Here is a 24,497-nt window from a genome sequence, read left to right as displayed (position 1 = left end):
GATCACCCATGAGGGTGGGCTCTGTTATTTAGTCAATAAAAACCTATAGTTACTTTCCTAACTCGTCGCTTTTCATTGGACGAATTGATAGGTATATCACAACGAGACCTGGATGTCCTTGTGCACCAGTCACTGAAGGTAAGCATGCAGGTGCAGCAGGCGGTTAAGAAGGCAAATGGTATGTTAGCCTTCGTAGCGAGAGGATTCGAGTACAGGAGCAAGGATGTCTTGCTGCAGTTGTACAGGGCCTTGGTGAGACCACATCTTGAGTATTGTGTGCAGTTTTGGTCACCTTATCTGAGGAAGGACGTTCTTGGCATAGAGGGAGTGCAGCGATGATTCACCAGGCTCACCCCTGGGATGGCAGGAATGACGTATGAGGAGAGATTGGGTCGATTAGGCTTATATTCGCTAGAGTTTAGAAGAATGAGAGGGGATCTCATTGAAACTTATAAAATTCTGACAGGACTAGACAGACGAGATGCAGGAAGGCTGTTCCCGATGGCGGGGGGAGTCCAGAACCAGGGGTCACAGTCTAAGGATAAGGGGTATGCCATTTAGGACTGAGATGAGGAGGAATTTCTTCACCCAGTGAGTGGTGAACCTGTGGAATTCTCTACCACAGAAGGCAGTAGAGGCCAGTTCATTAAATATATTCAAGGAGTTAGATATATTTCTTAAGGCTAAGGGGATCAAGGGATATGGGGAGAAAGCAGGGACCGGGTATTGAATTTGGATGATCAGCCATGATCGCATTGAATGGCCTGCTCCTGCTCCTATCTTCTATGTTTCTATGATATCATAGGAACAGGAGTAGGCCATTCAGCCACTCGAACCTGTTCCGCCATTCAATGAGATGATGGCTGATCTGCGATCTAACTCCATATACTCGCCTTTGACTTATATCACTTAATACCTTTGGTTAACAAAAAGCTATTAATCTCCGATTTAAAGTTAACAATTGATCTAGCATCAATTGCCGTTTGCGGAAGAGAGTTCCAAATTTCTACCACCTTTTGTGTGTAGCCTTTGCGTGTATAAGTGTTTCCTAATTTCACTCCTGAAAGCTCTGGCTCTAATTTTTAGACTATGCCCCCTAGCCTTAGAATCCCCAACAAAAGTGTAACCTTCTCCAGTCCGAGCTACACCCATTTATCCCGACTATGTTTCCTGTCCAATCAACTTTCCATCCATGCTCCTACATTTCCTCTTCTTCCATATGCCTAAATTTTTCAAACAAGCCTCCTGTGAGACATCTTATCAAATGCCCTTTGAAAATCTCTCCTTTCTTGAAGCAAAAAGGTTGAACCGCAAAGGATGAACTACGAGGAACAACTTGATCAGCTACAGCACCTCAACCTCAAAGGGTGGGACGTTCTGTAAAAAAAAGTCAGAGCGACCGAAGAGGACACAGGTGAGGAGATGTGAAGGGCAAGTTTTGGACAAACAGCACAAAGTATTTCTTTACACAGAGTGTGACCAAGAACTGAACCACCTTTCCTGCCCAATTGTCTGAATAATTTACTCTCTTAAATGAGCAGCCAGATGCTGTAATTGAAAGACAACAGGTATTCTGAAAAGATGAGATCTAATGGACAGAACCTGACCTAAGCAGGAGCAGATCGAGAGCTGAGCGCGAATAAAGAGCGCGGCAAGAGCAGGCCCGAGACCAGAAGGAGCGGACTTGAGTGGGAGCGGGCATAAAGATCGCAGTGAGAGCGGAGCAACTCAGCACAGGCAGAATTTGAAAGAGTGACGTCAGAGTAAAAAACACTAAAGTGACATCAGCACAAAGGAAGGAGCTGATTGGGGAGTAGCTGGTGAGTGTTTTCTTTTAAGCTTTAAGTTTACTTCTGCTAAAGAGCGCAGTCCGAGAGGGGCTCAAGTTAGGGGCCGGGGTTAAATAGCTGGTTAGGGATAAAGCAGGAGCTTGGAGATTTCTTAAAATTCATTTATGGGATGTGGGCGTCGCTGGCAACACCAGCATTTATTGCCCATCCCTAATTGCCCTCGAGAAGGTGGTGATGAGCCGCTTTCTTGATCCACTGCAGTCCGTGTGGTGAAGGTACTCCCACAGGGCTGTTAGGGAGGGAGTTCCAGGATATTGATCCAGCGACGATGAAGGATCGGCGATAAACTTCTCAGTCAGGATGGTGTGTGACTTGGAGGGGAACTTGGAGGTGGTGGTGTTCCCATGCGCCTGCTGCCCTTGTCCTTCGAGGTGGAATAGGTCGCGGATTTGGGAGGCGCTGCCAAAGACGCCTTGGCGAGTTGCTGCAGTGCATCTTGTAGATGGTACACACTGCAGCCACGGTGTACTGGGAGTGAATGTTTATGGTGGTGGATGGGGTGCCAATCAAGCGGGCTGCTTTGTCCTGGATGGTGTCGAGCTTCTTGAGTGTTGTTGGAGCTGCACTCATCCAAGCAAGTGGAGAGTATTCCATCACACTCCTGACTTGTACCTTGTAGATGGTGGAAAGGCTTTGGGGAGTCAGGAGGTGAGATACTCGCCGCAGAATACCTAGCTTCTGACCTGCTCTTATTGCCACAGTATTTATGTGGCTGGTCCAGTTAAGTTTCTGGTCAATGATGAAGCAGCTGGAGATGAAGCAGCTGAAGATGGTTGGGCCTAGGACACTGCCCTGAGGAACTCCTGCAGTGATGTCCTGGGGTTGTGATGATTAACCTTCAACCACCACAACCATCTTCCTTTATGCTCAGTATGACTCCAGCCAGTGGAGAGTTTTCCCCCCGATTCCCAATGACTTCAGTTTTACTAGGGCTCCTTCATGCCACACTCGGTCAAATGCTGCCTTGATGTCAAGGACAATCACTCTCACCTCACCTCTGGAATTCAGCTCCTTCATCCATGTTTGGACCAAGGCTGTGATGAGGTCAGGAGCTGAGTGATCTTGGTGGAACGCAAACTGGGCATCAGTGAGCAAGTGCTACTTGATAGCACTGTCGATGACAATCACCAGCAAAGTGATGGAAGGTAAGAGTAGACTGATGGGGCGGTAATTGGCTGGGTGGGATTTGTCCTGCTTTTTGTGGACAGGACATACTTGGGCAGTTTTCCACATTGTCGGATAGATGCCAGTATTGTAGCTGTACTGGAACAGCTTGGCTAGAGGCATGGCTAGTTCTGGAGCACAAGTCTTCAGCATGATAGCCGGGATGTTATCAGGGTCCATAGCCTTTGCTGTATCCAGTGCGCTCAGCCATTTCTGGAAATCACGTGGAGTGAATCGAATTGGCTGAAGACTGGCTTCTGTGATGGTGGGGACCTCAGGAGGAAGCCGATATGGATCATCCACTCGGCACTTCTGGCTGAAGATGGTTGCGAACGCTTCAGCCTTGTCTTTTGCACTCACGTGCTTGGCTCCACCATCATTGAGGATGGGGATATTCATGGAGCCGCCTCCTCCCATTAGTTGTTTAATGGTCCACCACCATTTACGACTAGATGTGGCAGGACTGCAGAGCTTTGATCTGATCCGTTGATTGTGGGATCGCTTAGCTCTGTCTATATCATGCTGCTTCCGCTTTTTAGCATGGACGTAATCCTGTGTTGCAGCTTCCCCAGGTTGGCACCTCATTTTTAGGTACGCCTGGTGCTGCTCCTGGCATGCTCTTCTATACTCCTTATTGAAACAGGGAGTATTAAATCCGTGAATCTTAAGGTATGGTGTTCTTCAATAAATAGACGGAGACTGCAGATCAACAATCAACAGGTGTTTACTGGATGAGGGTAGTCTAAAAACTAACAGTACAGATCCCTGCACAGGGCTTATATACAGGTGTGGTCACTGCCGGTACTACAGTATACAGGAGCTGTAAAAGTAGTTCTTCCTTAAAAGGTACATACACTACAATTCCTCCCCTTTTAGATTAACAGTACCATAACAATCAAATAACAGTTAACACTTTTAACATGCACATTAACTGAAAATAGTCCATTTATAGATTCAGTCTTTGGGGCGGCTTCCTGATCCTTTCTGGATAGCGCCTTTCCCGAGTGTCTTGTTCTTGATGCGGAGGCGATTCTGCCCCCCTGTCGTCGGTTAGTTCATCAGCTTCCGATGCTACTGTTTCTGGGGTAGATGCTACCAGTATGTCGGGTTCATCACCAGGTATGCGAGACATGGGGTTGACTCGTTCCTGTGACGCTAGGATCTGGTCGACATGGCGTCTCACAATGTTCTCCCCAACATCTACTGTGTACATTAGTGGCCCCTGCCGTGTGCATATCATTCCGGGTTGCCATTTCTGTGTTCGGTAGTCGCGGGCCAAGACTGGTTGCCCTACATTGAAGCTCCTTGTCAGCTTCTCATTGATGTGCTGGAATTGCTTATTCTCAACATCTCTTCGCACATTTGGTCTGAGCAAATCCAGACGAGATCTCAACCTTCGGTTAAAGAACATCATGGCCGGGGTCTGGTTGGTAACTGCATGTGTCGCATTTCTGTAGGCTAACAGGAAATTGTCCACCTTATGCTGCAGTGGAATTTCATCATCGCACATGGCACTTATCGCCTTTTTAAAGGTTTGTACGAACCTCTCAGCCAATCCATTTGTGGCTGGATGATACGGGGCGGATGTGTGATGCCTTACCCCATTCCTTCTCATAAATTTCCGAAACTCTTCGGACACAAACTGTGGTCCGTTATCAGAGCAAATCTGCTCTGGCAAGCCGTTCCTGGCAAATATGGTCCGTAGGACTGCAATCATTTTCTCCGTAGTGGTGGAGGACATTTTGATCAACTCAGGCCATTTCGAGTGCGCATCCACTGCTATTAAGAACATTGAGTCCATGAATGGACCAGCAAAATCAATATGCACCCGTTGCCATGGAGAGGAGAGCCACTCCCATGGGTGTAGAGGGGCATGTGGTGGTGCATTTTGGACCTTCTGGCATCCTGAGCAGCTCTGTGTCAGGTCCTCGATTTGTTGATCGATCCCCGGCCACCACACAAGCCCTAGCAAGGCTTTTCATTTTCACCCCTCCCAGATGGCCTTCGTGAAGCTCATTGAGCACTCTCTCCCTTAACTTGGGTGGAATTACCACTCGGGATCCACACATCACTGTCCCCTGGCATACTGACAGCTGTTCTCTTCTGGATGAGAATGCTGGCAACAGTGAGTCGCCATGTGTTGGCCATCCCTTCACCGTCAAATCATATACCCGAGACAGTGTCGGGTCATTTTGGGTCTCCTTCTCTATATCCGTGTTAGTTACTGGCAAGCATTCAATTATAGACGAATAAAATATTTCGACAGGGTCCACTGCTGGTGCTTCCTCCGCAGTAGGCAGTGGCAGGCGTGATAGCCCATGAGCGTTTCCATGCTGTTTCATGCCCTTATACTCTATTTCATATTGGTTCGCCCCTAGAAAAAAGGGACCATCTTTGTAGCCGTTGCACAGTCATCACCGGAACGCCCTTCTTTAGATTAAAGATGGAGACAAGTGGTTGGTGGTCAGTCAGCAAGGTGAACTTCTGCCCATGCAGATAGTGGTTGAACTTTTTTACTCCCCATACTAGGCTGAGGGCCTCCCTGTCAATCTGGGCGTAGTTGCGCTCGGCTGAGGTTAGTGACCGAGACGCAAAGGCTACTGGCCTCTCCAACCCGTCTGGGAATTTGTGCGACAGCACCGCTCCAATACCATAGGGTGATGCATCACACGCCAACCGAATTGGTAGTGCTGGGTTGAAATGAGCCAACACCTCTTTTGATGTGATCAATTCTTTGCATTTCTGGAAAGCTCGTTTACATTCGTCATTCCACATCCATGGTCCCCCCGTTTGCAGTAGGGTGTTCAGTGGGTGTAATACTGTAGACAAATTTGCTAAGAACTTATGGTAGTAGTTCACCAGCCCGAGGAACGACCTCAGTTGTGACACATTTTCCGGTGCTGGAGCCTTGACTACTGCCTCAATCTTTTCAGGGGACTTATGTAACCCCTCTTCATCAATAACGTGGCCACAATACGAGATCTGCTTCTGGAAAAACTCGCATTTGTGGCGATTAGCTCGTAGCCCATATTCCTTCAATCTAGTGAGCACCTGCTCCAGGTTGGCGAGGTGATCACTGTCATTTTCGCCCATGACCAGGATGTCGTCCAAATAACACTGGGTCCCTGGAATCCCTTGCAGGACTTGATCCATTGCCCTTTGCCAAATAGCCGGAGCTGATGCTACCCCGAACACCAGCCGGTTGTATTGGTAGAGACCTTTATGAGTGTTGATCGTGAGGTATTGTTTCGAGGCTTCTTCTACCTCCATTTGCAGGTACGCCTGGGCCAGATCAATCTTAGGGAAGCGTTTTCCTCCAGATAGCGAGGCGAAAATATCTTCAATCCGCAGAAGCGGATATTGTACCGTGTGAAGGACTGGGTTCACTGTCACCTTAAAGTCCCCACAGATGCGAACCTTCTTTGGTTCCCCAGGCGTATTACTCAACGACCTCTTCATTACAGGAGCGATGGGTGTAGCCCACTCGCTCCAGTCCACTTTGGACAGTACTCCTGAACATTCCAAACCTTCCAGCTCTGCTTCGACAGCTGGGCGGATCGCATAAGGCACCGGTCTGGCCTTAAAAAACTTTGGGCTTGCATTTTCCTCTATTTTAATCGTCGCTGTTATGCCTTTTAGTGTTCCGAGTCCCTCCTGGAACACTTCTTGTGCGTCAGTTAGCATTTTTGACAGTCGTCCAGGTGTGACGTCGTCATCCTTTTTGGCCTCTACCGTCAGTGCCTGCATGGAATGCCAATCTAACTGTATCTTCCGGATCCATTCACGTCCTAGTAGTGGTGGTCCTCCATCTGGCAATACATATAGGTCCATTTTTGGTGTTTCCTGGCCGTTGTATATCACGTTCACCCTTATTTTTCCTTTGGGGTAGACTTTTTGCCCCGTGTACGTCTTCAAGACAATCTCTGTAGCTCTCAAGGGTATATGTGAGAATAGCCGCTTGTAGTCCCTTCGGTTTATGACTGTTAGGGCTGATCCTGTGTCCAATTCCATTTTCACTTGGACTCCGTCTATCTTGAGCGTGACCCAGATAGTCTGGTGATCCTCCATTTTGGTTACATTATGTGGTTTCAGACAACCCAGCTCCTTGCTTCCGGAGTCTGTATCACTTTTCTGTTCGTCTGAACTACTCTCCGTCACCTTATGTACCTTTTTGTACTTCTCCTGTGGAGATTTGTTGCTGCTGGTTTTCTTCCCCGACCTGCAGACTCCTGCTATGTGTCCTACTTTTCCACACTGTCTGCACACTTGGTCCTTGAACCAACAATCCTTCTGGTCGTGTGTTGTTCTGCCGCAGCGATAACACTTCCCTGCTCCATATGACATTTCATTGGTGCCATATTCTTGCGGTCTCCGTTGTATCTCTGCAGCGCCCTGTGCGGCTGCTTCATGTGATACTGCCATGCTGAAAGCCTTGTCCAGCGTAAGATCCTTTTCTGATAAAAACCGTTTCTGGGTTCCTTCACTTTGAAGCCCACACACAAACTTGTCCCTTAACGTATCTGCTAGTCCCATTCCAAACTGGCAGTGTTTCGATAGCTTGCGCAGTTCCGTTAAATACTCAGCATTACTTTCGTCTTTATGCTGGTTCCTTTTGTGAAACTTAAATCTTTCTGCTATCAGCAGCGGTGTGGGGTTTAAGTGGTCCTGTAGGATTTCCACTATGCTTTCGAAATCCTTATCCACTGGCTTCTCTGGGGTTATTAGGTTTCGCAGTAAGCCATACGTTTTTGCACCCATGGAATTCAACAAAACCAGTGCTTTCCTGGCATCTGGCACTTCATTCGCCTTGCAGTACACCTCAATGCGTTCCACATATGTCGCCCAATCTTCGACTTCATTGTCGAACGCTGTGACACTGCCACTCTTCGGCATCCCTGGGTGTGGTTAGACTGGCTAAAATGGCGTCTCCCGCGCTCTCCCTTCTTCTCCGCTGGCTCAAAATGGCGTCTCCCGCGCTTCCCTTTCTTGCCGCGCTCGCCCTTCTTCTCCGCTGTGGCTTCAAAAATGGCGTCTCCCGTGCTCTCCCTTCTTCTCCGCGGCTCAAATGGCGTCTCCCGCGCTTCCTTTCTTCCCCCGCGGACGCTGCTCAGCCCTTGAGCCCTGGCTGCGCTCTGCGCGTTCTCCTGTGCGTCTCTCTCGTTGCCGCCGCTCGGTCCTGAACCCCGGCTGTGCTTTACCCTCTCTCTCTCTTTGTTTTCCGTCCACGCCGCTCGGTCTTCAACCCCCGGCTGCGCTCTGTGCACTTTACCCTCTCTCTTACCCCGTCGATGCTGCTCGGCCTTTTCTGTGCCGTCGGTCGGCTCCAGCCGCCGCTGTCCGGGAAGGGTCTGCGCTGTACCTGTTGCCAGCTCGTCGTGGCTGGAGAACCAAGCCCAGCTCTCAACAGCCTCCCCTGCGATGCTCACTCTCTGCCGGATGACTGGGCGGTTGCTCGTGGTCGACGCCTGTGCTTCTGGCCTCGACTTTCTTCCACTGTCCTCCAGGAGCGAATCCTTGGGAGGAAATGCAGAGTTGCAGGTAGGTTCGAATCGACCTCGTCGCCACTATTAAATCCGTGAATCTTAAGGTATGGTGTTCTTCAATAAATAGACGGAGACTGCAGATCAACAATCAACAGGTGTTTACTGGATGAGGGTAGTCTAAAAACTAACAGTACAGATCCCTGCACAGGGCTTATATACAGGTGTGGTCACTGCCGGTACTACAGTATACAGGAGCTGTAAAAGTAGTTCTTTCTTAAAGGTACATACACTACAGGGAGGACCATTGGCTTGATGGTAATGGTAGAGTGAGGGGTATGCTGGGCCATGAGGTTACAGATTGTGGTGGAATACAATCAGAATACAGATTCTGCTGCTGCTGATGGCCCACAGCGCCTCATGGATGCCCAGTTTTGAGTTTTGAGACAACTAACTGTTAATGCTACATTAAATCAGTAACTGTTAATATATTATATTAATAACTTGAATTAGGTACATCTTAGTCTTAATTTTCTGTAAAGTTAGTTAATAGTCGAATAAATAAAGGCATGGCAGGGCACCTCATTCCCGCAACCACGTGTGCAGGAAGTGTCGTCGGCTGGAGGAGCTCGAGCTCCGGGTTTCAGAGCTTGAGCAGCAGCTGGTGTCACTGCGGTGCATCTGCGAGGCTGAGAGCTACGTGGATAGCACGTTTCTGGAGGTGGTCACCCCGCACCCCAGAGTGTGCAGGCAAAGAGGGAATGGGTGACCGCCAGACAGAAGAGGAGGACCAGGCAGGTAGTGCAGGATGGCCAAGTGGATCTAGCTCTCCAACCAGTCTTCTGTTCGGAGTACTGGTGAGGGCGATGGTTTCTCTGGGGAGTACAGCTAGAGCCAAGTCCACGGCACCACAGGTGGCTCAGCTGTATGCGGTGGGGTTGGGGGGGGGGAGAGGAAGATAGGGAAAGCAATACTGGTAGGGGATTTGATAGTTATGGGAGCAGACTGGCGGTTCTGCGGCCGCAGACGTGACTCCAGGATGGTATGTTGCCTCCCTGGTGCCAGGGTTAACGATATCACCGAGCGGCTGCAGAACATTGAGGGGGGAGGGTGAACAGCCAGAGGTCGTAGTCCATATTGGTACCAACCACATAGGTAGAAAGGGAATGAGGTCCTGTAGGCAGATTTCAGGGAGCTGGAAAGAGATTAAAAAGCAGGACCTCAAAAGGAGCAATCTCTGGATTACTCCCGGTGCCAGGCGCGAGTGAGTATAGAAATAGGAGGATAGAGCAGATGAATGAGTGGCTGGAGAGATGGTGCAGGAGGGAGGGCTTCAGATTCCTGGGGCATTGGGGTCAGTTCTGGGGAAGGTGGGACCTGTACAGGCCGGATGGGTTGCACCTCAACAGGGAAAGGAACCAATATCCTCGCAGGGAGGTTTGCTAGTGCTGTTGGGGAGGGTTTAAACCAAGTTGGCAGGGGGATGGGCACCAGGATGCAGCATTAGAAAGGAGAAACAAAGGGCACAAAGGATTGGGAGAGACGGATCGCACTAAAGTAAGAAATAGTGAGGTATTAGGTGGGGTCAGACTAAGAGAGAACACAGGATGGTCTAAGATAGGTTTACACTGCATGTATGTGAACGCACAAAGTGTAGTAAACAAGGTCAGTGAGCTGCAGGCGCAAATAGCCACATAGGAATATGATGTCGTGGCAATAACAGAGGCCTGGCTCAAAAAATATTCCTGGATATAAGGTGTCAGGAAAAATAGGTGATGTGGCAGTATTGGTTAAGGAGAATGTTACAGTGCTGGAGAGAGAGGATGTCCTGGAGGGGGGTCAAGGACAGAATCTATATGGCTAGAGTTAAGAAATAAGAGGCACCATTACACTACTGGGTGTAGTCTATAGGCCACCAACTAGTGGGAAAGACATGGAGGAGCAAATTTGCAGAGAAATTACAGAGAGGTGCAGGAACTATAGAGCAGTGAGAATAGTGGGGGCAGGTTGGTAGAGGACCTTTGTCTTACGGATATTTAGTGTAAGGCCCATGCTCTCGTACGCTTCGGTGAAGGTGTTTACGATGGTTTGGAGTTCGGGCTCAGAGTGTCCTGTAATTCGATGACAGAGGATGTGACGACCTTGGATCTGGACTGGAGGCGACGGAGGTTGAACAGTTTCCCGTTTGTTCTGTAAATTAGCTCCACTCCAGCGGGGAGCTTACTGAGGGTGAGATGGAGCATTGCAGCCAGAAAGATCGAGAAGAGCGTTGGTGTGATGACACAGCCTTGCTTGACCCCAGTCCATACGTGAATTGGGTCTGTGGTGGATCCGTTGGTCAGGATCACGGCTTGCATGTCGTCTTGAAGCAGGCGAAGGATGGTAACAGACTTTTGAGGGCAGCCGAATTTGAGGAGGACACTCCATAATCCCTCACGGTTGACAGTGTCGAAGGCTATTGTGAGGTCAAAGGCGGCCATGTTGCTGCTGTTCCCTGCATTTCTCTTGTACACATTACTGCCCCCTGATTATCAAAATCCACGACGAGGCCTTGGACAACGTGAACCACTTTCCATACCTCGGGAGCCTAAAGTCAACAAGGGCAGACGTCGATGACGAAGTCCAACACCGCCTTCAGTGTGCCAGTGCAGCCTTCGGTCGCCTGAGGAAGACCAGGACCTCAAACCCAGCACCAAGCTCATGGTCTACAGAGCAGCAGTGATACCCGCCCTCCTGTATGCTTCAGAGACATGGACCATGTACAGCAAGCACTGGAGAGGTACCACCAACGTTGCCTCCGCAAGATCCTGCAAATCCATTGGCAGGATAGGTGCACCAACGTCAGTGTTCTTGCTCAGGCCAACATCCCCAGCATCAAAGCTCTGACCACGCTTAATCAGCTCCGATGGACGGGCTACATCGTCCGCATGCCCGATTCGAGACTCCAAAACAAGCGCTCTACTCGGAGCTCCGACACGGCAGGAGAGCCCCAGGTTGGCAGAGGAAACGCTTTAAGGACACCCTCAAAGCCTCCTTGAAAAAATGCAACATCCCCACCGACACCTGGGAATCCCTGGCCGAAGACCGCACAAAGTGGAGGTGAAGCATCCGGAAAGGTGAACACCTCGAGTCTCTTCGCTGGGAGCAAGCAGAAGCCAAGCGCAAACAGTGGAAGAAGCGCACGTCAACCCAAGCACCCCACCCACCCGCCCCTTCAACCACCGTCTGCCCCACCTGTGAGAGAGACTGTAGGTCCCGCATTGGACTCATCAGTCACCTGAGAACTCATTTTTAATGTGGAAGCAAGTCATCCTCAGTTCCGAGGGACTGCCTAAGAAAAGTAGTAGTGATAATGGGGGACTTCAACTATCCTAATATAGACTTGGATAGTAATAGTGTAAAGGGCAGAGAGAGGGAAGAACTTCTGAAGTGTGTTCAGGAGAACATTCTTGATCAGTATGTTTCCAGCCCAACGAGGAAGGAGGCTTTGCTGGATTTGGTTCTGGGGAATGAGTTAAGTCAAGTGGAGCATGTGTCAGTAGGTGAACATTGAGGGAACAGTGATCATAGTATCATAAGCTTTAGATTAGTTATGGAAAAGGACAGGGAGCAATCTAGAGTAAAAATACTTAATTGTAGGAAGGCCAATTTCAGTTGGATAAGAACGGATCTGGCCCGGGTAATTTGGAATCAAAGATTGGCAGGGAAAATTGAGAAGCAAAGGGAAGCAAAGAATTGGAATAAACGACTCTTTTTCCGAGTGGCAGGCAGCGACGAATGGGGTACCGCAGGGATCGGTGCTGGGACCCCAGCTATTCACAATCTGTATAAATGATCTAGACGAGGGAACTAGATGTAATATCTCCAAGTTTGCAGACGACACAAAGCTGGGTGGGCGTGTGTGCGGTGAGGAGGATGCCGAGAAACTCCAGTATGATTTGGACAGGTTGGGTGATTGGGCAGAAGCATGGCCGATGCAGTATAATGTGGATAAATGTGAGGTTATCTACTTTGGTGGCAAAAACAGGAAGGCAGATTATTATCTGAACGGCAATAGATTGGGAGAAGGGGAAGTGCAACGAGACCTGGGTGTCCTTGTGCACCAGTCGCTGAAGGTAAGCATGCAGGTGCAGCAGGCGGCTAAGAAGGCAAATGGTATGTTGGCCTTCGTAGCGAGAGGATTAGAGTACAGAAGCAAGGATGTCTTGCTGCAGTTGTACAGGGCCTTGGTGAGACCACACCTTGAGTATTGTGTGCAGTTTTGGTCGCCTTATCTGAGGAAGGATGTTCTTGCCATGGAGGGAGTGCAGTGAAGATTCACCAGACTGATACCTGGGATGGCAGGAATGACGTATGAGGAGAGATTGGGTCGATTGGGCTTGTACTCGCTGGAGTTTAGAAGAATGAGAGGGGATCTCATTGAAACTGATAAAATTCTAACAGGACTAGACAGACTAGATGCAGGAAGGATGTTCCCGATGGCAGGGGAGTCCAGAACCAGGGGTCATAGTCTAAGGATAAGGGGTAAGCTGTTTAGGACAGAGATGAGGAGGAATTACTTCACCCAGAGTGGTGAACCTGTGGAATTCTCTACCACAGAAAGCAGTGGAGGCCAATTCATTAAATATATTCAAGAAGGAGTTGGATATATTTCTTAAGGCTAAAGGGATCAAGGGATATGGGGAGAAGGCAGGGACAGGGTACTGAATTTGGATGATCAGCCATGATCTCATTGAATGGCGGAGCAGGCTCGAAGGGCCGAATGGCCTACTCCTGCTCCTATCTTTCCACGTCTTCTTGTAAGTTGTTGCAGTCCTCCTCAGTATTGGCTTTGCCCCCCAAATTTGGTGTCGTCCGCAAATTTAGAAATTGTGTTTCTGATTCCAAAGTCTAAATCGTTAATATAAATTGTGAACAGCAGTGGTCCCAGCACTGATCCTTGTGGAACACCACTGCCCACCTTCTGCCACTGTGAATAGCTACCCTTTACCCGTACTCTCTGCTTTCTGTCTTGAAGCAAGCTAGCTATCCATTCTGCTACTTGTCCCCTGACTCCGCATTCCCTGAGCTTATTCATTAGTCTATTATGTGGTACCTTGTCAAAGGCCTTGTTTACGCTCTCTGTTACCTCTTCAAAAAATTCAATTAGGTTGGTCAAGCAAGACTTGCCCTTTTGAAATCCTTGCTGACTATTTATTATATTTTTTGTTTCTACATGTTCTTCTATTTTCCCCTTTACTAGGGATTCCATTATTTTTCCTAACACCGATATTAAGCTGACTGGCGTATAATTCCCTGGACATGTTCTATCTCCCTTCTTAAATATAGAAACATAGAAGATAGGAGCAGGAGTAGGCCATTCGGCCCCTCGAGCCTACTCCGCCATTCAATGAAATCATAGCAGATCATCCAAATTCAGTACCCTGTCCCTGCCTTCTCTCCATATCCCTTGCTCCCTTTAGCCTTAAGACATATATCTAACTCCTTCTTGAATATATTTAATGAATTGGCCTCAACTGCCTTCTGTGGTAGAGAATTCCACAGGTTCACCACTCTCTGGGTGAAGAAATTCCTCCTCATCTCAGTGTAGATGTTAGCTATCTGCCAGTCCTCTGGCACTACACCTTTTTCTAACGAATTACTAAATATGTGTAGTAATGCCTCTACTATTTCTTCCCTAGATTCTTATAAAATACGTGGATGTAATCCGTCCGGACCAGGGGTTTTATCCTCTTTGAGTTTCATTAGTTTATTTAGTATATCTCGTTTTACTTTAAATGCAGTTAACTCATTACTAATCTCATCATCCGATGTCACCTCCACCTGTTCGATCTCCCTGGTAAATACTGAAGCAAAGTAATTATTTAATATTTCTGCCATCTCTCTATTGCTGCCTGTGGTATTATTCTCTCCATTCTTAGTGGCCCTATTCCCATACTGGATGGGATAAAAATTGATAAAGCTGAGGTACTAGAAAGGCTGGCTGTACTTAAAGTAGATAAGTCACCAGGACCAGATGGGATGCATCCAAGGGCTATGAGGGAAGTGAAGCAAGAAATCGCACAGGGACTGGCCATAATCTTCCAATCCTCCTTAGAAACGTGGGTGGTGCCAGAGGACTGGAGAATTGCAAATGTTACACTCTTGTTCAAAAAAGAACTTGCTTCAGGGAAATATCTGTGTGCTGCACAGGTTCCCCAAGACGGTGAATCAGGGAGGTATCTGTACATGATTGGTTTCTCAGTCCTTCTCCCTCTCAGAGATATCTGTACATTGACTGCCATCTCTCAATCCCTCTCTCTCAGGGAGACATCTTACACTGACTGGTGTCTCTCAGTTCACTCTCTTGTAATGAGATAACCCTCCTTTGCTTCTTGAAACCATGTTATTAGGTACATTACTATCCTGCCCATTTCTCCAGCCTACACTTCTCACCGCTCTCATGCCGTAGTAGTGGTGCTGTTCATACTTGTCTCCAGGTTTTTTAAAGGGGAAGGTACCATCATATCCAGTCAGATATCCTGCTAATCCAATTAACATCTAGAAACAGAAAAACAAAGAAACTGAAAGGGGTAGAAGAGCAAAAGTATCTAGGGATACAGGTGAACAAATCATTAAAAGCAGCATCGCAGATCAGCAAAGCAATTAAAAATGCTAACGAAGCACTGGGATTTATTTCCAGGGGTATAAAATTCAAAAAGTAGTGAAGTTACGTGAAACTTATATAGCAATCTGGTCAGGCTACGACAGTGCACAGTTTGGATCTCACTACTATAAAAAAGGACATAGAAGCACTGGAGAAGGTGATTGGGTGTTTGGGCAGAAGCATGGCAGATGCAATATAACGTGGATATAAGTAGGCCATTCGGCCCCTCTAGCCTGCTCCGCCATTCAATGGGATCATGGCTGATCATCCAAGTTCAGTACCTGGTCCCTGCTTTCTCCCCACACCCCTTGATCCCTTTAGCCTTAAGAAATATATCCAACTCCTTCTTGAAGATATTTAATGAATTGGCCTCTACTGCCTTCTGTGGTAGAGAATTCCACAGGTTCACCACTCTCTGGGTGAAGAAATTCCTCATTTCTGTCCTAAAAGGCCTACCCCTTATCCTAAGACTGTGACCCCTGGTGCTGGATTCCCCGACCATCGGGAACATCCTCCCTGCATCTAGTCTGTCCAGTCCTGCCAGAATTTTATAAGTTTCAATGAGATCCCCTCTCATTCTTCTAAACTCCAGCGAGTACAAGCCCAATCGACCCAATCTCTCCTCATACGTCATTCCTGCCATCCCAGGTATCAGTCTGGTGAATCTTCGCTGAACTCCTTCCATGGCAAGAATATCCTTCCTCAGATAAGGTGACCAAAACTGCACACAATACTCAAGGTGTGGTCTCACCAAGGCCCTGTACAACTGCAGCAAGACACCCTTGTTCTTGTACTCAAACCCTCTCGCTACGAATGCCAACATACCATTTGCCTTCTTAACCACCTGCTGCACCTGCAAGCTTACCTTCAGCGACTGGTGCACAAGGACACCCAGGTCTCGTTGCACTTCCCCTTCTCCCAATCTATTGCCGTTAAGATAATAATCTGCCTTCCTGTTTTTGACACCAAAGTGGATAACCTCACATTTATCCACGTTATATTGCATCTGCTATGCTTCTGCCCAATCACCCAACCTGTCCAAATCCTGTAGTTTCTCAGCATCCTCCTCACAGCACACACACCCACCCAGCTTTGTGTCGTCTGCAAATTTGGAGATATTACATCTAGTTCCCTTGTCAAGATCATTAATATATATTGTGAATAGCTGGGGTCCAAGGACCGATCCCTGCAGTACCCCACTAGTCACTGCCTGCCACTCGGAAAAAGACCCATTTATTCCAACACTTTGCTTTCTATCTGCCAACCAGTTCTCTATCCAAGTCAATACCTTGCCCCCAATCCCATGTGCCTTAACTTTACACGCTAATCTCTTATGCGGGGCCTTATCAAAAGCCTTCTGAAAGTCCAAATACACCACATCCACTGGTTCTCCCTTACCTATTTTACCGGTTACATCCTCAAAAAATTCCAGTAGATTAGTCAAGCATGATTTACCTTTTGTAAATCCATGTTGACTTTGTCCGATCCTGTCACTGTTTTCCAAGTGCTCTGCTTTTACATCTTTTATAATGGACTCTAGCATTTTCCCCACTACCGATGTCAGGCTTACCGGCCTATAATTGCCCGCTTTTTCTCTACCACCTTTTTTGAATAGTGGGGTAACATTAGCTACCCTCCAATCCATGGGAACTGTTCCAGAGTCTATCGAGTTCTGGAAGATGACCAGCAATGCATCTACTATTTCTAGGGCCACTTCCTTAAGTACCCTAGGATGTAGATTATCAGGCCCTGGGGATTTAGCGGCCTTCAATCCCATCAATTTCCCTAACACCATTTCCCTACAAATACTGATTTCTTTCAGTTCCTCCCTTTCATCAGACCCTATGTTCCCCGACATTTCCGGGAGGTTATTTGTGTCCTCCTTTGTGAAGACAAAACCAAAATATGTATTTAATTGGTCTGCCATTTCTTTGTTCCCCATTATAAATTCCCCTGATTCTGACTGCAAGGGACCTACGCTTGACTTTAGCAATTTTTTTCTCTTCACATATCTATAAAAGCTTTTACAGTCAGTTTTTATGTTCCCTGCAAGCTTACTCTCATTCTATTTTCCCTTTCTTAATTAATCCCTTTGTCCTCCTTTGTTGAATCCTAAACTGCTCCCAATCCTCTGGATTACTGCTTTTTTTGGCCAATTTATATGTCCTCTCCTTGGATCTTATGCTATCCCTAATTTCCCTCGTTAGCCACAGTTGAGTCACCTTTTTTGTTTTATTTTTATGCCAAACAGGGATGAACAAATTCTGTAGTTCATCCATGCGGTCTTTGAATGTTTGCCATTGCCTATTCACCATTAACCCTTTGAGTGACATTCCCCAATCAATCCTACCCAATTCGCGCCTCAGACCATCGTAGTTTCCTTTATTTAAATTCAGGACCCTAGTCTCGTAGTCAACTACTTCATTCTCCATCTTAATGAAGAATTCGATCATATTATGATCACTCCGACCCAAGGGGCCTCGTACAACAAGATTGCCAATTAATCCTTTCGTGTTACAAAATACCCAGACTAAGATGGCCTGATCTCTGGTTGGTTCCTCGACATATTGGTCCAGGAAACCATCCCGTAAACACTCCAGGAATTCCTCCTCCACAGTATTATTACTAATTTGGTTAGCCCAATCTATATGTAGATTAAAGTCACCCATGATGACTGCTGTGCCCTTTTTGCACGCTTCTCTAATTTCCCTTTTAATGCCATCCCCAACCTCCGCATTACTGTTTGGAGGTCTATATACCACTCCCACTAACGTTTTCTGCCCCTTGGTATTTCTCAGCTCTACCCATACAGATTCCACATCATTAGAGCTCATATCCTTCCTTACAATTGTGTTAATCCCTTCTTTAACCAGTGATGCTACCCCACCTCCCTTTCCTTTTTGCCTATCTTTCCTGAATATTGAATACCCCTGGATGTTGAGTTCCCAGCCTTGGCCACCCTGCAGCCATGTTTCCGTAATCCCAATCAAATCGTATTCGTTTACTTCCATTTGCGCAGCTAATTCATCCACCTTTTTACGAATGCTCCTCGCATTAAGACACAAAGCCTACAGGCTTGTTTTTTTAACGCTCTTAGACCTATTAGAATGATTATTTACTGTGGTCATGTTTGATTTAAACCGTTGATTTCTCTGACTGCCACTTTTGTTTTGCTCCTTCCTATCTTTTGCTTTTATCCTCGTTTCCCTTTCCTCTGTCCCCCTGCTCAGGTTCCCAACCCCCTGCCATTTTAGTTTAAACCCGCCCCCAGAGCACTAGCAAACACTCCCCCTAGGACATCCCCCAGAACCGGTGCCAATGTTCCAGGAATTGAATCCCTCCCCCTGGCACCAATCCTCTAGCCACGTATTCATCTGAAATATTCTTCTATTTCTACTCTGACTAGCACGTGGCACTGGTAGCAATCCTGAGATTACTACCTTTGAGGTCCTATTTTTTAATTTACCTCCTAACTCCCTATATTCAGCTTTTAGGACCGCATCCTGTTTTTTACCTATATCGTTGGTACCTATATGCACCACGACAACTGGCTGTTCACCCTCCCCTTCCAAGATGTTCTGCAGCCGCTCTGAGACATCCTTGACCCTTGCACCAGGGAGGCAACACACCATTGTGGAGTCTCGTTTGCGGCCGCCGAAACACCTATCTATTCCCCTTACAATAGAATCCCCTATTACTATAGCTCTACCCCTCTTTTTCCTCCCGTCCTGTGCAGCAGAGCCACCCCTGGTGCCAGGAAGTTGGCTGCTGCTGCCTTCCCCTGGTAAGGCATCCCTCCCATCAGTATCCAAAGCGGTATATCTGTTTGAGGGGGGTGGCCACAGGGGACCCCTGCACTACCTGCCTGCGCCTACTACTCTGCCTGTTGGTCACCCATTCCCTTTCTGCCTGTGCCACCTTTACCTGCAGTGTGACCAACTGATTAAATGTGCTATTCACGACGTCCTCAGCATCGCGAATGGTCCAGTATGTATCCAATCGCTGCTCCAGCACCTTAATGCGGTCTGCCAGTAGCTGCAACTGGACACACTTCCTGCACACATGGTTGTCAGGGACTCAGGAAGTGTCCCTGAGTTCCCACATAGCGCAGGAGGAGCATACCACGGCACCGGGCTGTCCTGCCATGAGTTACCCCTTAATTAATTGAAATTAAATTAAATCAAATTAATCCCACCAATTACACTAGTTAAATGGTATATTTAAGGGCCCTGGTTTACAAACAATTCATTAAATATATTCAAGAAGGAGTTGGATATATTTCTTAAGGCTAAAGGGATATGCGGAGAAAGCAGGGGCAGGGCACTGAATTTGGATGATCAGCCATGATCGCATTGAATGGCGGAGCAGGCTTGAGGGGCCGAATGGCCGACTCCTGCTCCTATCTTCTATGTTTCTATGTTTCAAACAGATTTACAAGGATGGTACCAGAACTGAGAGATTACAGCTATTAGGAAGATTGAACACTTTGGGGCTTTTATCTTTAGAAAAAAAGACCTGGCGGTGACCTAATAGAGGTCTTTAAAATCATGAATGGGTTGGACAGGGTAGATGTGGAGAGAATGTTTCCACTTGTGGAAGAATCCAAAACAAGGGGCCATAACTACAAGATAGTCACTAATAAATCCAATAGGGAAATGTCTTTACTCAGAATGGTTAGAATATGGAAGTCACTACCACAGGAAGCGCTTGAGGCGAATAGCTCAGATGCTTGCAAAAGGAAACTAGATGAGTACGAGAGAAAAGGGAATAGAAAGATATGCTGAAAAGCTGAGGTGAGGCAGATGGAACGGGAGGAGACTGGTGTGGAGTATAAACACAAGCACAGACTGGCTGGGCCGAATGGCCTATTTCTGTGCTGTATATTCTGTGATTCCAAGTAAAAAAAGAAAACAAATCGGACTTTTTCCAAAAGATACATGCAGCAGTAGATTATCAAATAAAAACAGAGGTATTTTAACCCACTTTTATCCCTTATTCCTGAACAATCCTCTCAGATATTATTTTAGTTCTTTATGTACACGAGAATCCATACCTTGCCGAGTGGAGGATGAACATCAAAGAAAAACGTTTGGTTGATGTAATAACTTCCCATTTTTCCAAAGTGAGTTTCATCCCAACTGCGAAGAAGGAAAAAATAGTCATGACACTGGATTTCAAAACGCTCTTCTTTCCCAGCCAGATTCATCATAAGAGCAGCCTTGTGTAGCCAGCACACAGCAGGTAAAAGGGAACGATTCACTCCCATCTGTGACTGTACCGCCCGTGTGTGTCTCAGTGTCAGCTCCTATAGTCACCTGACGAAGGAGCAGCGCTCCGAAAGCTTGTGATTTCAAATAAAACTGTTGGACTATAACCTGGTGTTGTGTGACTTCTTACATTTGTCCACCCCAGTCCAACACCGGCATCTCCACACCATGGCTATTTATGAAACCCAAGATCCCATTTGCTTTGTTAACCACTCTCTCAATATGTCCTGCCACCTTCAGGGACCGATGCACATTAACTCCCAGGTCCCTCTGTCCCTGCACACTCTTTAAAACTGTGCCATTAAGTGTATATTGCCTCTCCCTGTTCCTTCTGCCAAAATGCATCACCTCACACTTCTCTGTATTAAATTCAATCGGCCACTTGTCTGCCCATTCTGCTAGCCTTTCTGTCCTGTTGCAGTCGATTGGTATCATCCTCACTGTTTGCCACACCCCCAAGTTTGATGTCATCGATAAATTTAGAAATTCTACTTTGTATTCCAATGTCCAGGTCATATATATCAAAAAAAGCAGTGGCCCCAGCACTGACCCTTGGGGAACACCACTGTCTACCATCCTCCAGTTTGAAAAACAGCCATTTACCACAACTCACTGTTTTCTGTCCTTAAGCCAATTCCTTTCCAAGCTGCCACTGACCCACCTATTCCATGAGCCTCAATTTTGTTAACCAGTCTTCTATTTGGTACTTTGTCAAACACCTTCCTAAAATCCATGTCGACAACATCCATTGCATTCCCTTCATCAATCCTCCCTGTTATTTCATCAAAAAATTCAATTAGATTAAACATGATCTGCCTTTTACAAATCCGTGTTGGCTCTCCTTAATTAGCTTAAACCTCTCCAAATGCCTGTTAATTTTTTGTTCATTATTGTTTTTAAAACTTTATCCACCGCTGCCACTTTTCAATCCTCAGGCACCTCCCCCGCATCTCGGGAAGATTGGAAAAAGTCCTTATGCTATCTCCTCCCCCAATTCCCTTAGCAATCTGGGATGCAAGCCATCTGGACCAGGTGACTTTTCCACTCTAAGCATACCCAGCCTTTCTAGTACATCCTGTCTATCAATTTTCACCCCTTCCATTGCTTCTACCTTTTCCACTGCTACCGATATTTTGTCAGCATCCACCTCCTTAGTAAACACCGATACAAAGTACTCATTGAGTATTCTACCCTTGCCCTGCGCCTCTAAGCATATATCACCTTCTTTGTCTCGAATAGGCCCCACCCCACCTCTTACTACCCGCTTACTGTTTACATGCCGGTAGAAGATTTTTGGGTTCCCTTTTATGTTAACTGCCATTCTACTCTCATATTCTCTCTTTGCCAATCTTATTTTCATCTTCACTTCCCCTCTCAACTTATTGTATTTGGTCTGGTTCTCCCTTGAAGAATTCACCTGATATGCATCATACACCCTCTTTTTTTGTTTCATCACCTTCTCTATCTCCCTCGTCATCCAAGGAGCCCTTGCTTCAGTTCCCTTACCCTTCCCTCTTGTTGGAATGTACCTAGCCTGTACTTGGAACATCTCCTCCTTAAAGATCTCCCATTGTTCCATTACAGTTTTTCCTGTCAGTCTTTGGTTCCATTTTACCCTGGCTAGATCCTTTCACATCCCATTGAAGCTGGCCCTATTCCAGTTTAGAAGTTCCACTATAGATTGTTCCTTGCTCCTCTCCATTGCTAATCTAAATCTTATGATACGATGATCACTCGTACCCAAGTGTTCTCCCACAGACACTTGGTCGACCTGGCCCACCTCATTCCCCAATCCCCAGCACCAGATCCAGTAATGCCTCCTTCCTAGTTGGGCCAAGAACATATTGGTCAAGGAAATGCTGCTCAACACAATCGAGTCAGTGTGAGGAGCTCATGCACTTCTTTGTCTCTAAGATTGAGACCATCCGTTCAGCTGCCTCTGCCACTTCTTCTTTCCCCTCGCCCACCGGGCCAAACTTCCTCTAAGGTTCCCCCCTGCCCTAGACCTGAACTCTCATCTTTCTCCAGTTTCTCTCCGATCTCCCTCCATGACCTCTCCTTGCTCATCTTGTCCATGAGACCCACTTCCTATTTCCACGAAACTGCTGACCACCCAACTTCCTTTTCTGACTCCCATGTTAGCTGACCTTGTTAACAGTTCGCTCTCCTCAGGTACTGTCCCTCCTTCCCTACCTCCTTCAAATCTGTCATCACCACCCCTCTCCTCAAAAAACAACCCTTGACCCCTGCGTCCTTGCAAACTACCGCCCCATCTCCAGCCTCTCTTTCCTCTCCAAAGTCCTTGGACGTGTTGTCGCCTCCCAAATCCTTGCCCATCTTTCCCAGAACGCCATGTTTGAAACCCTCCAATCAGGTTTCCACCCCTGCCACAGTACCAAAACAGCTATCAAAGTCACAAATGACATCCTCTGTGACTGTGACAAAGATAATCTATCCCTCCTCGTACTTCTCGCCATCTGCAGCCTTTGACACAGTTGACCATTCCATCCTCCTCCAATGCCACTCCACCATCGCCTAGCTGGGTGGGACTGCACTCGCCTGGTTCCATTCTTATCTATGTAATCACAGCCAGGAAATAACCTGCAACGGCTTCTCTTCCCGCTCCCGCATCGTTACCTCTGGTGTCCCCCAAGGATGTTTCCTTGGCCTCTCCTATTTCTCATCCACGTGCTGCCCCTTGGCGACATCATCTGAAAACACGGCATTAGTTTCCACAGGTAAGCTGGCGACACTCCGCTCTACCTCACCACCACTTCTCTCGACCCCTCCACGGTCTCTAAATTGTCAGACTGCTTGCCCAATATCGAGTACTGGACGAGCAGAAATTTTCTCCAATTAAATATTGGGAAGACCACAAACTCCATCCCTCTCCCTAGCAGCTGTTCGAGGCTGAATCACACTGTTCGCAACCTTGGTGTCATATTTGACCCTGAAATGAGCTTCCGACCACATATCCGCAGCATAACCAAGACTGCCTATTTCCACCTCCTGCCTCAGCTCATCTGCTGCTGAAACCCTCATCCATGCCTTTGTTACCTATCGACTTCATCGCACTCCTGGCTGGCCTCCCACATTCTACCCTATGTAAACTTGAGGTCACCCAAAGCTCGGCTACCCGTGTCCTAACTTGCACCAAGTCCCGTTCACCCATCACCCCTGTGCTCACTGACCTACATTGGCTCCCAGTTAAGCAATGCCTCAATTTTAAAATGCTAATTCTTGTTTTCAAACCCCTCCATAGTCTCACCACTCCCTATCTCTGTAAACTCCTCCAGCCCCACAACAGCACCCCCAACCCTGAGATACCTGCGCCCTTCTAATTCTGCCCTCTTGCTTGAGCATAGAAACATAGAAGATAGGAGCAGGCCATTCGGCCCCTTGAGCCTGCTCCGCCATTCAATGAGATCATGGATGATCATCCAATCTCAGCACCCTGTCCCTGCCTTCTCTCCATATCCCTTTAGTCTTAAGAAATATATCTAACTCCTTCCTGAATATATTTATTGAATTGGCCTCAACTGCCTTCTGTGGTAGAGAATTCCACAGGTTCACCACTCTCTGGGTGAAGAAATTCCTCCTATGTCCTAAATGGCTTACCCTTTATCCTTAGACTGTGACCCCTGGTTCTGGACTATCCCCGCCATCGGGAACATCCTTCCTGCATCTAGTCTGTCTAGTCCTGTTAGAATTTTATAAGTTTCAATGAGATCCCCTCTCATTCTTCTAAACTCCAGCGAGTATAAGCCCAATCGACCAAATCTCTCCTCATACGTCATTCCTGCCATCCCAGGTATCAGCCTGGTGAACCTTCGCTGCACTCCCTCCATGGCAATTAACATCGTTCCTCAGATAAGGCGACCAAAACTGCACACAATACTCAAGGTGTGGTCTCACCAAGGACCTGCACAACTGCAGGAAGACATCCTTGTTCCTGTACTCGAATCCTCTCGTTACGAAGGCCAACATACCATTTGCCTTCTTAACCGCCTGCTGCACCTGCATGCTTACCTTCAGCGACTGGTGCACAAGGACACCCAGGTCTCGTTGCACTTCCCCTTCTCCCAATCTA

The 24,497-nt window shown here is 47.3% G+C and overlaps 1 protein-coding gene across 1 annotated transcript in view; it reads right to left on the bottom strand.

The window, feature by feature from the left end:
• The window catches only part of pomt2 (protein-O-mannosyltransferase 2), a 242,484-nt gene that overhangs the window by 208,435 nt on the left and 9,552 nt on the right, over positions 1-24,497 (bottom strand). The window contains exons 2-3 of the mRNA XM_086002508.1: positions 20,194-20,278; positions 14,930-15,034 (exon numbers count right to left, since the gene is read on the bottom strand). Coding sequence (XP_085858634.1) covers positions 14,930-15,034; positions 20,194-20,278 — 190 coding nt within the window. The remainder of the gene's footprint in view (positions 1-14,929; positions 15,035-20,193; positions 20,279-24,497) is intronic.

The sequence above is a fragment of the Somniosus microcephalus genome, chromosome 12 (genome assembly GCF_052327205.1).
Source record: "Somniosus microcephalus isolate GS21.2 chromosome 12, FLI_Smic_1.0, whole genome shotgun sequence".
Lineage (NCBI taxonomy): Eukaryota > Metazoa > Chordata > Chondrichthyes > Squaliformes > Somniosidae > Somniosus > Somniosus microcephalus.
Note: the sequence above shows the minus strand (reverse complement) of the source record. Positions and strands in the feature narration are given on the sequence as shown.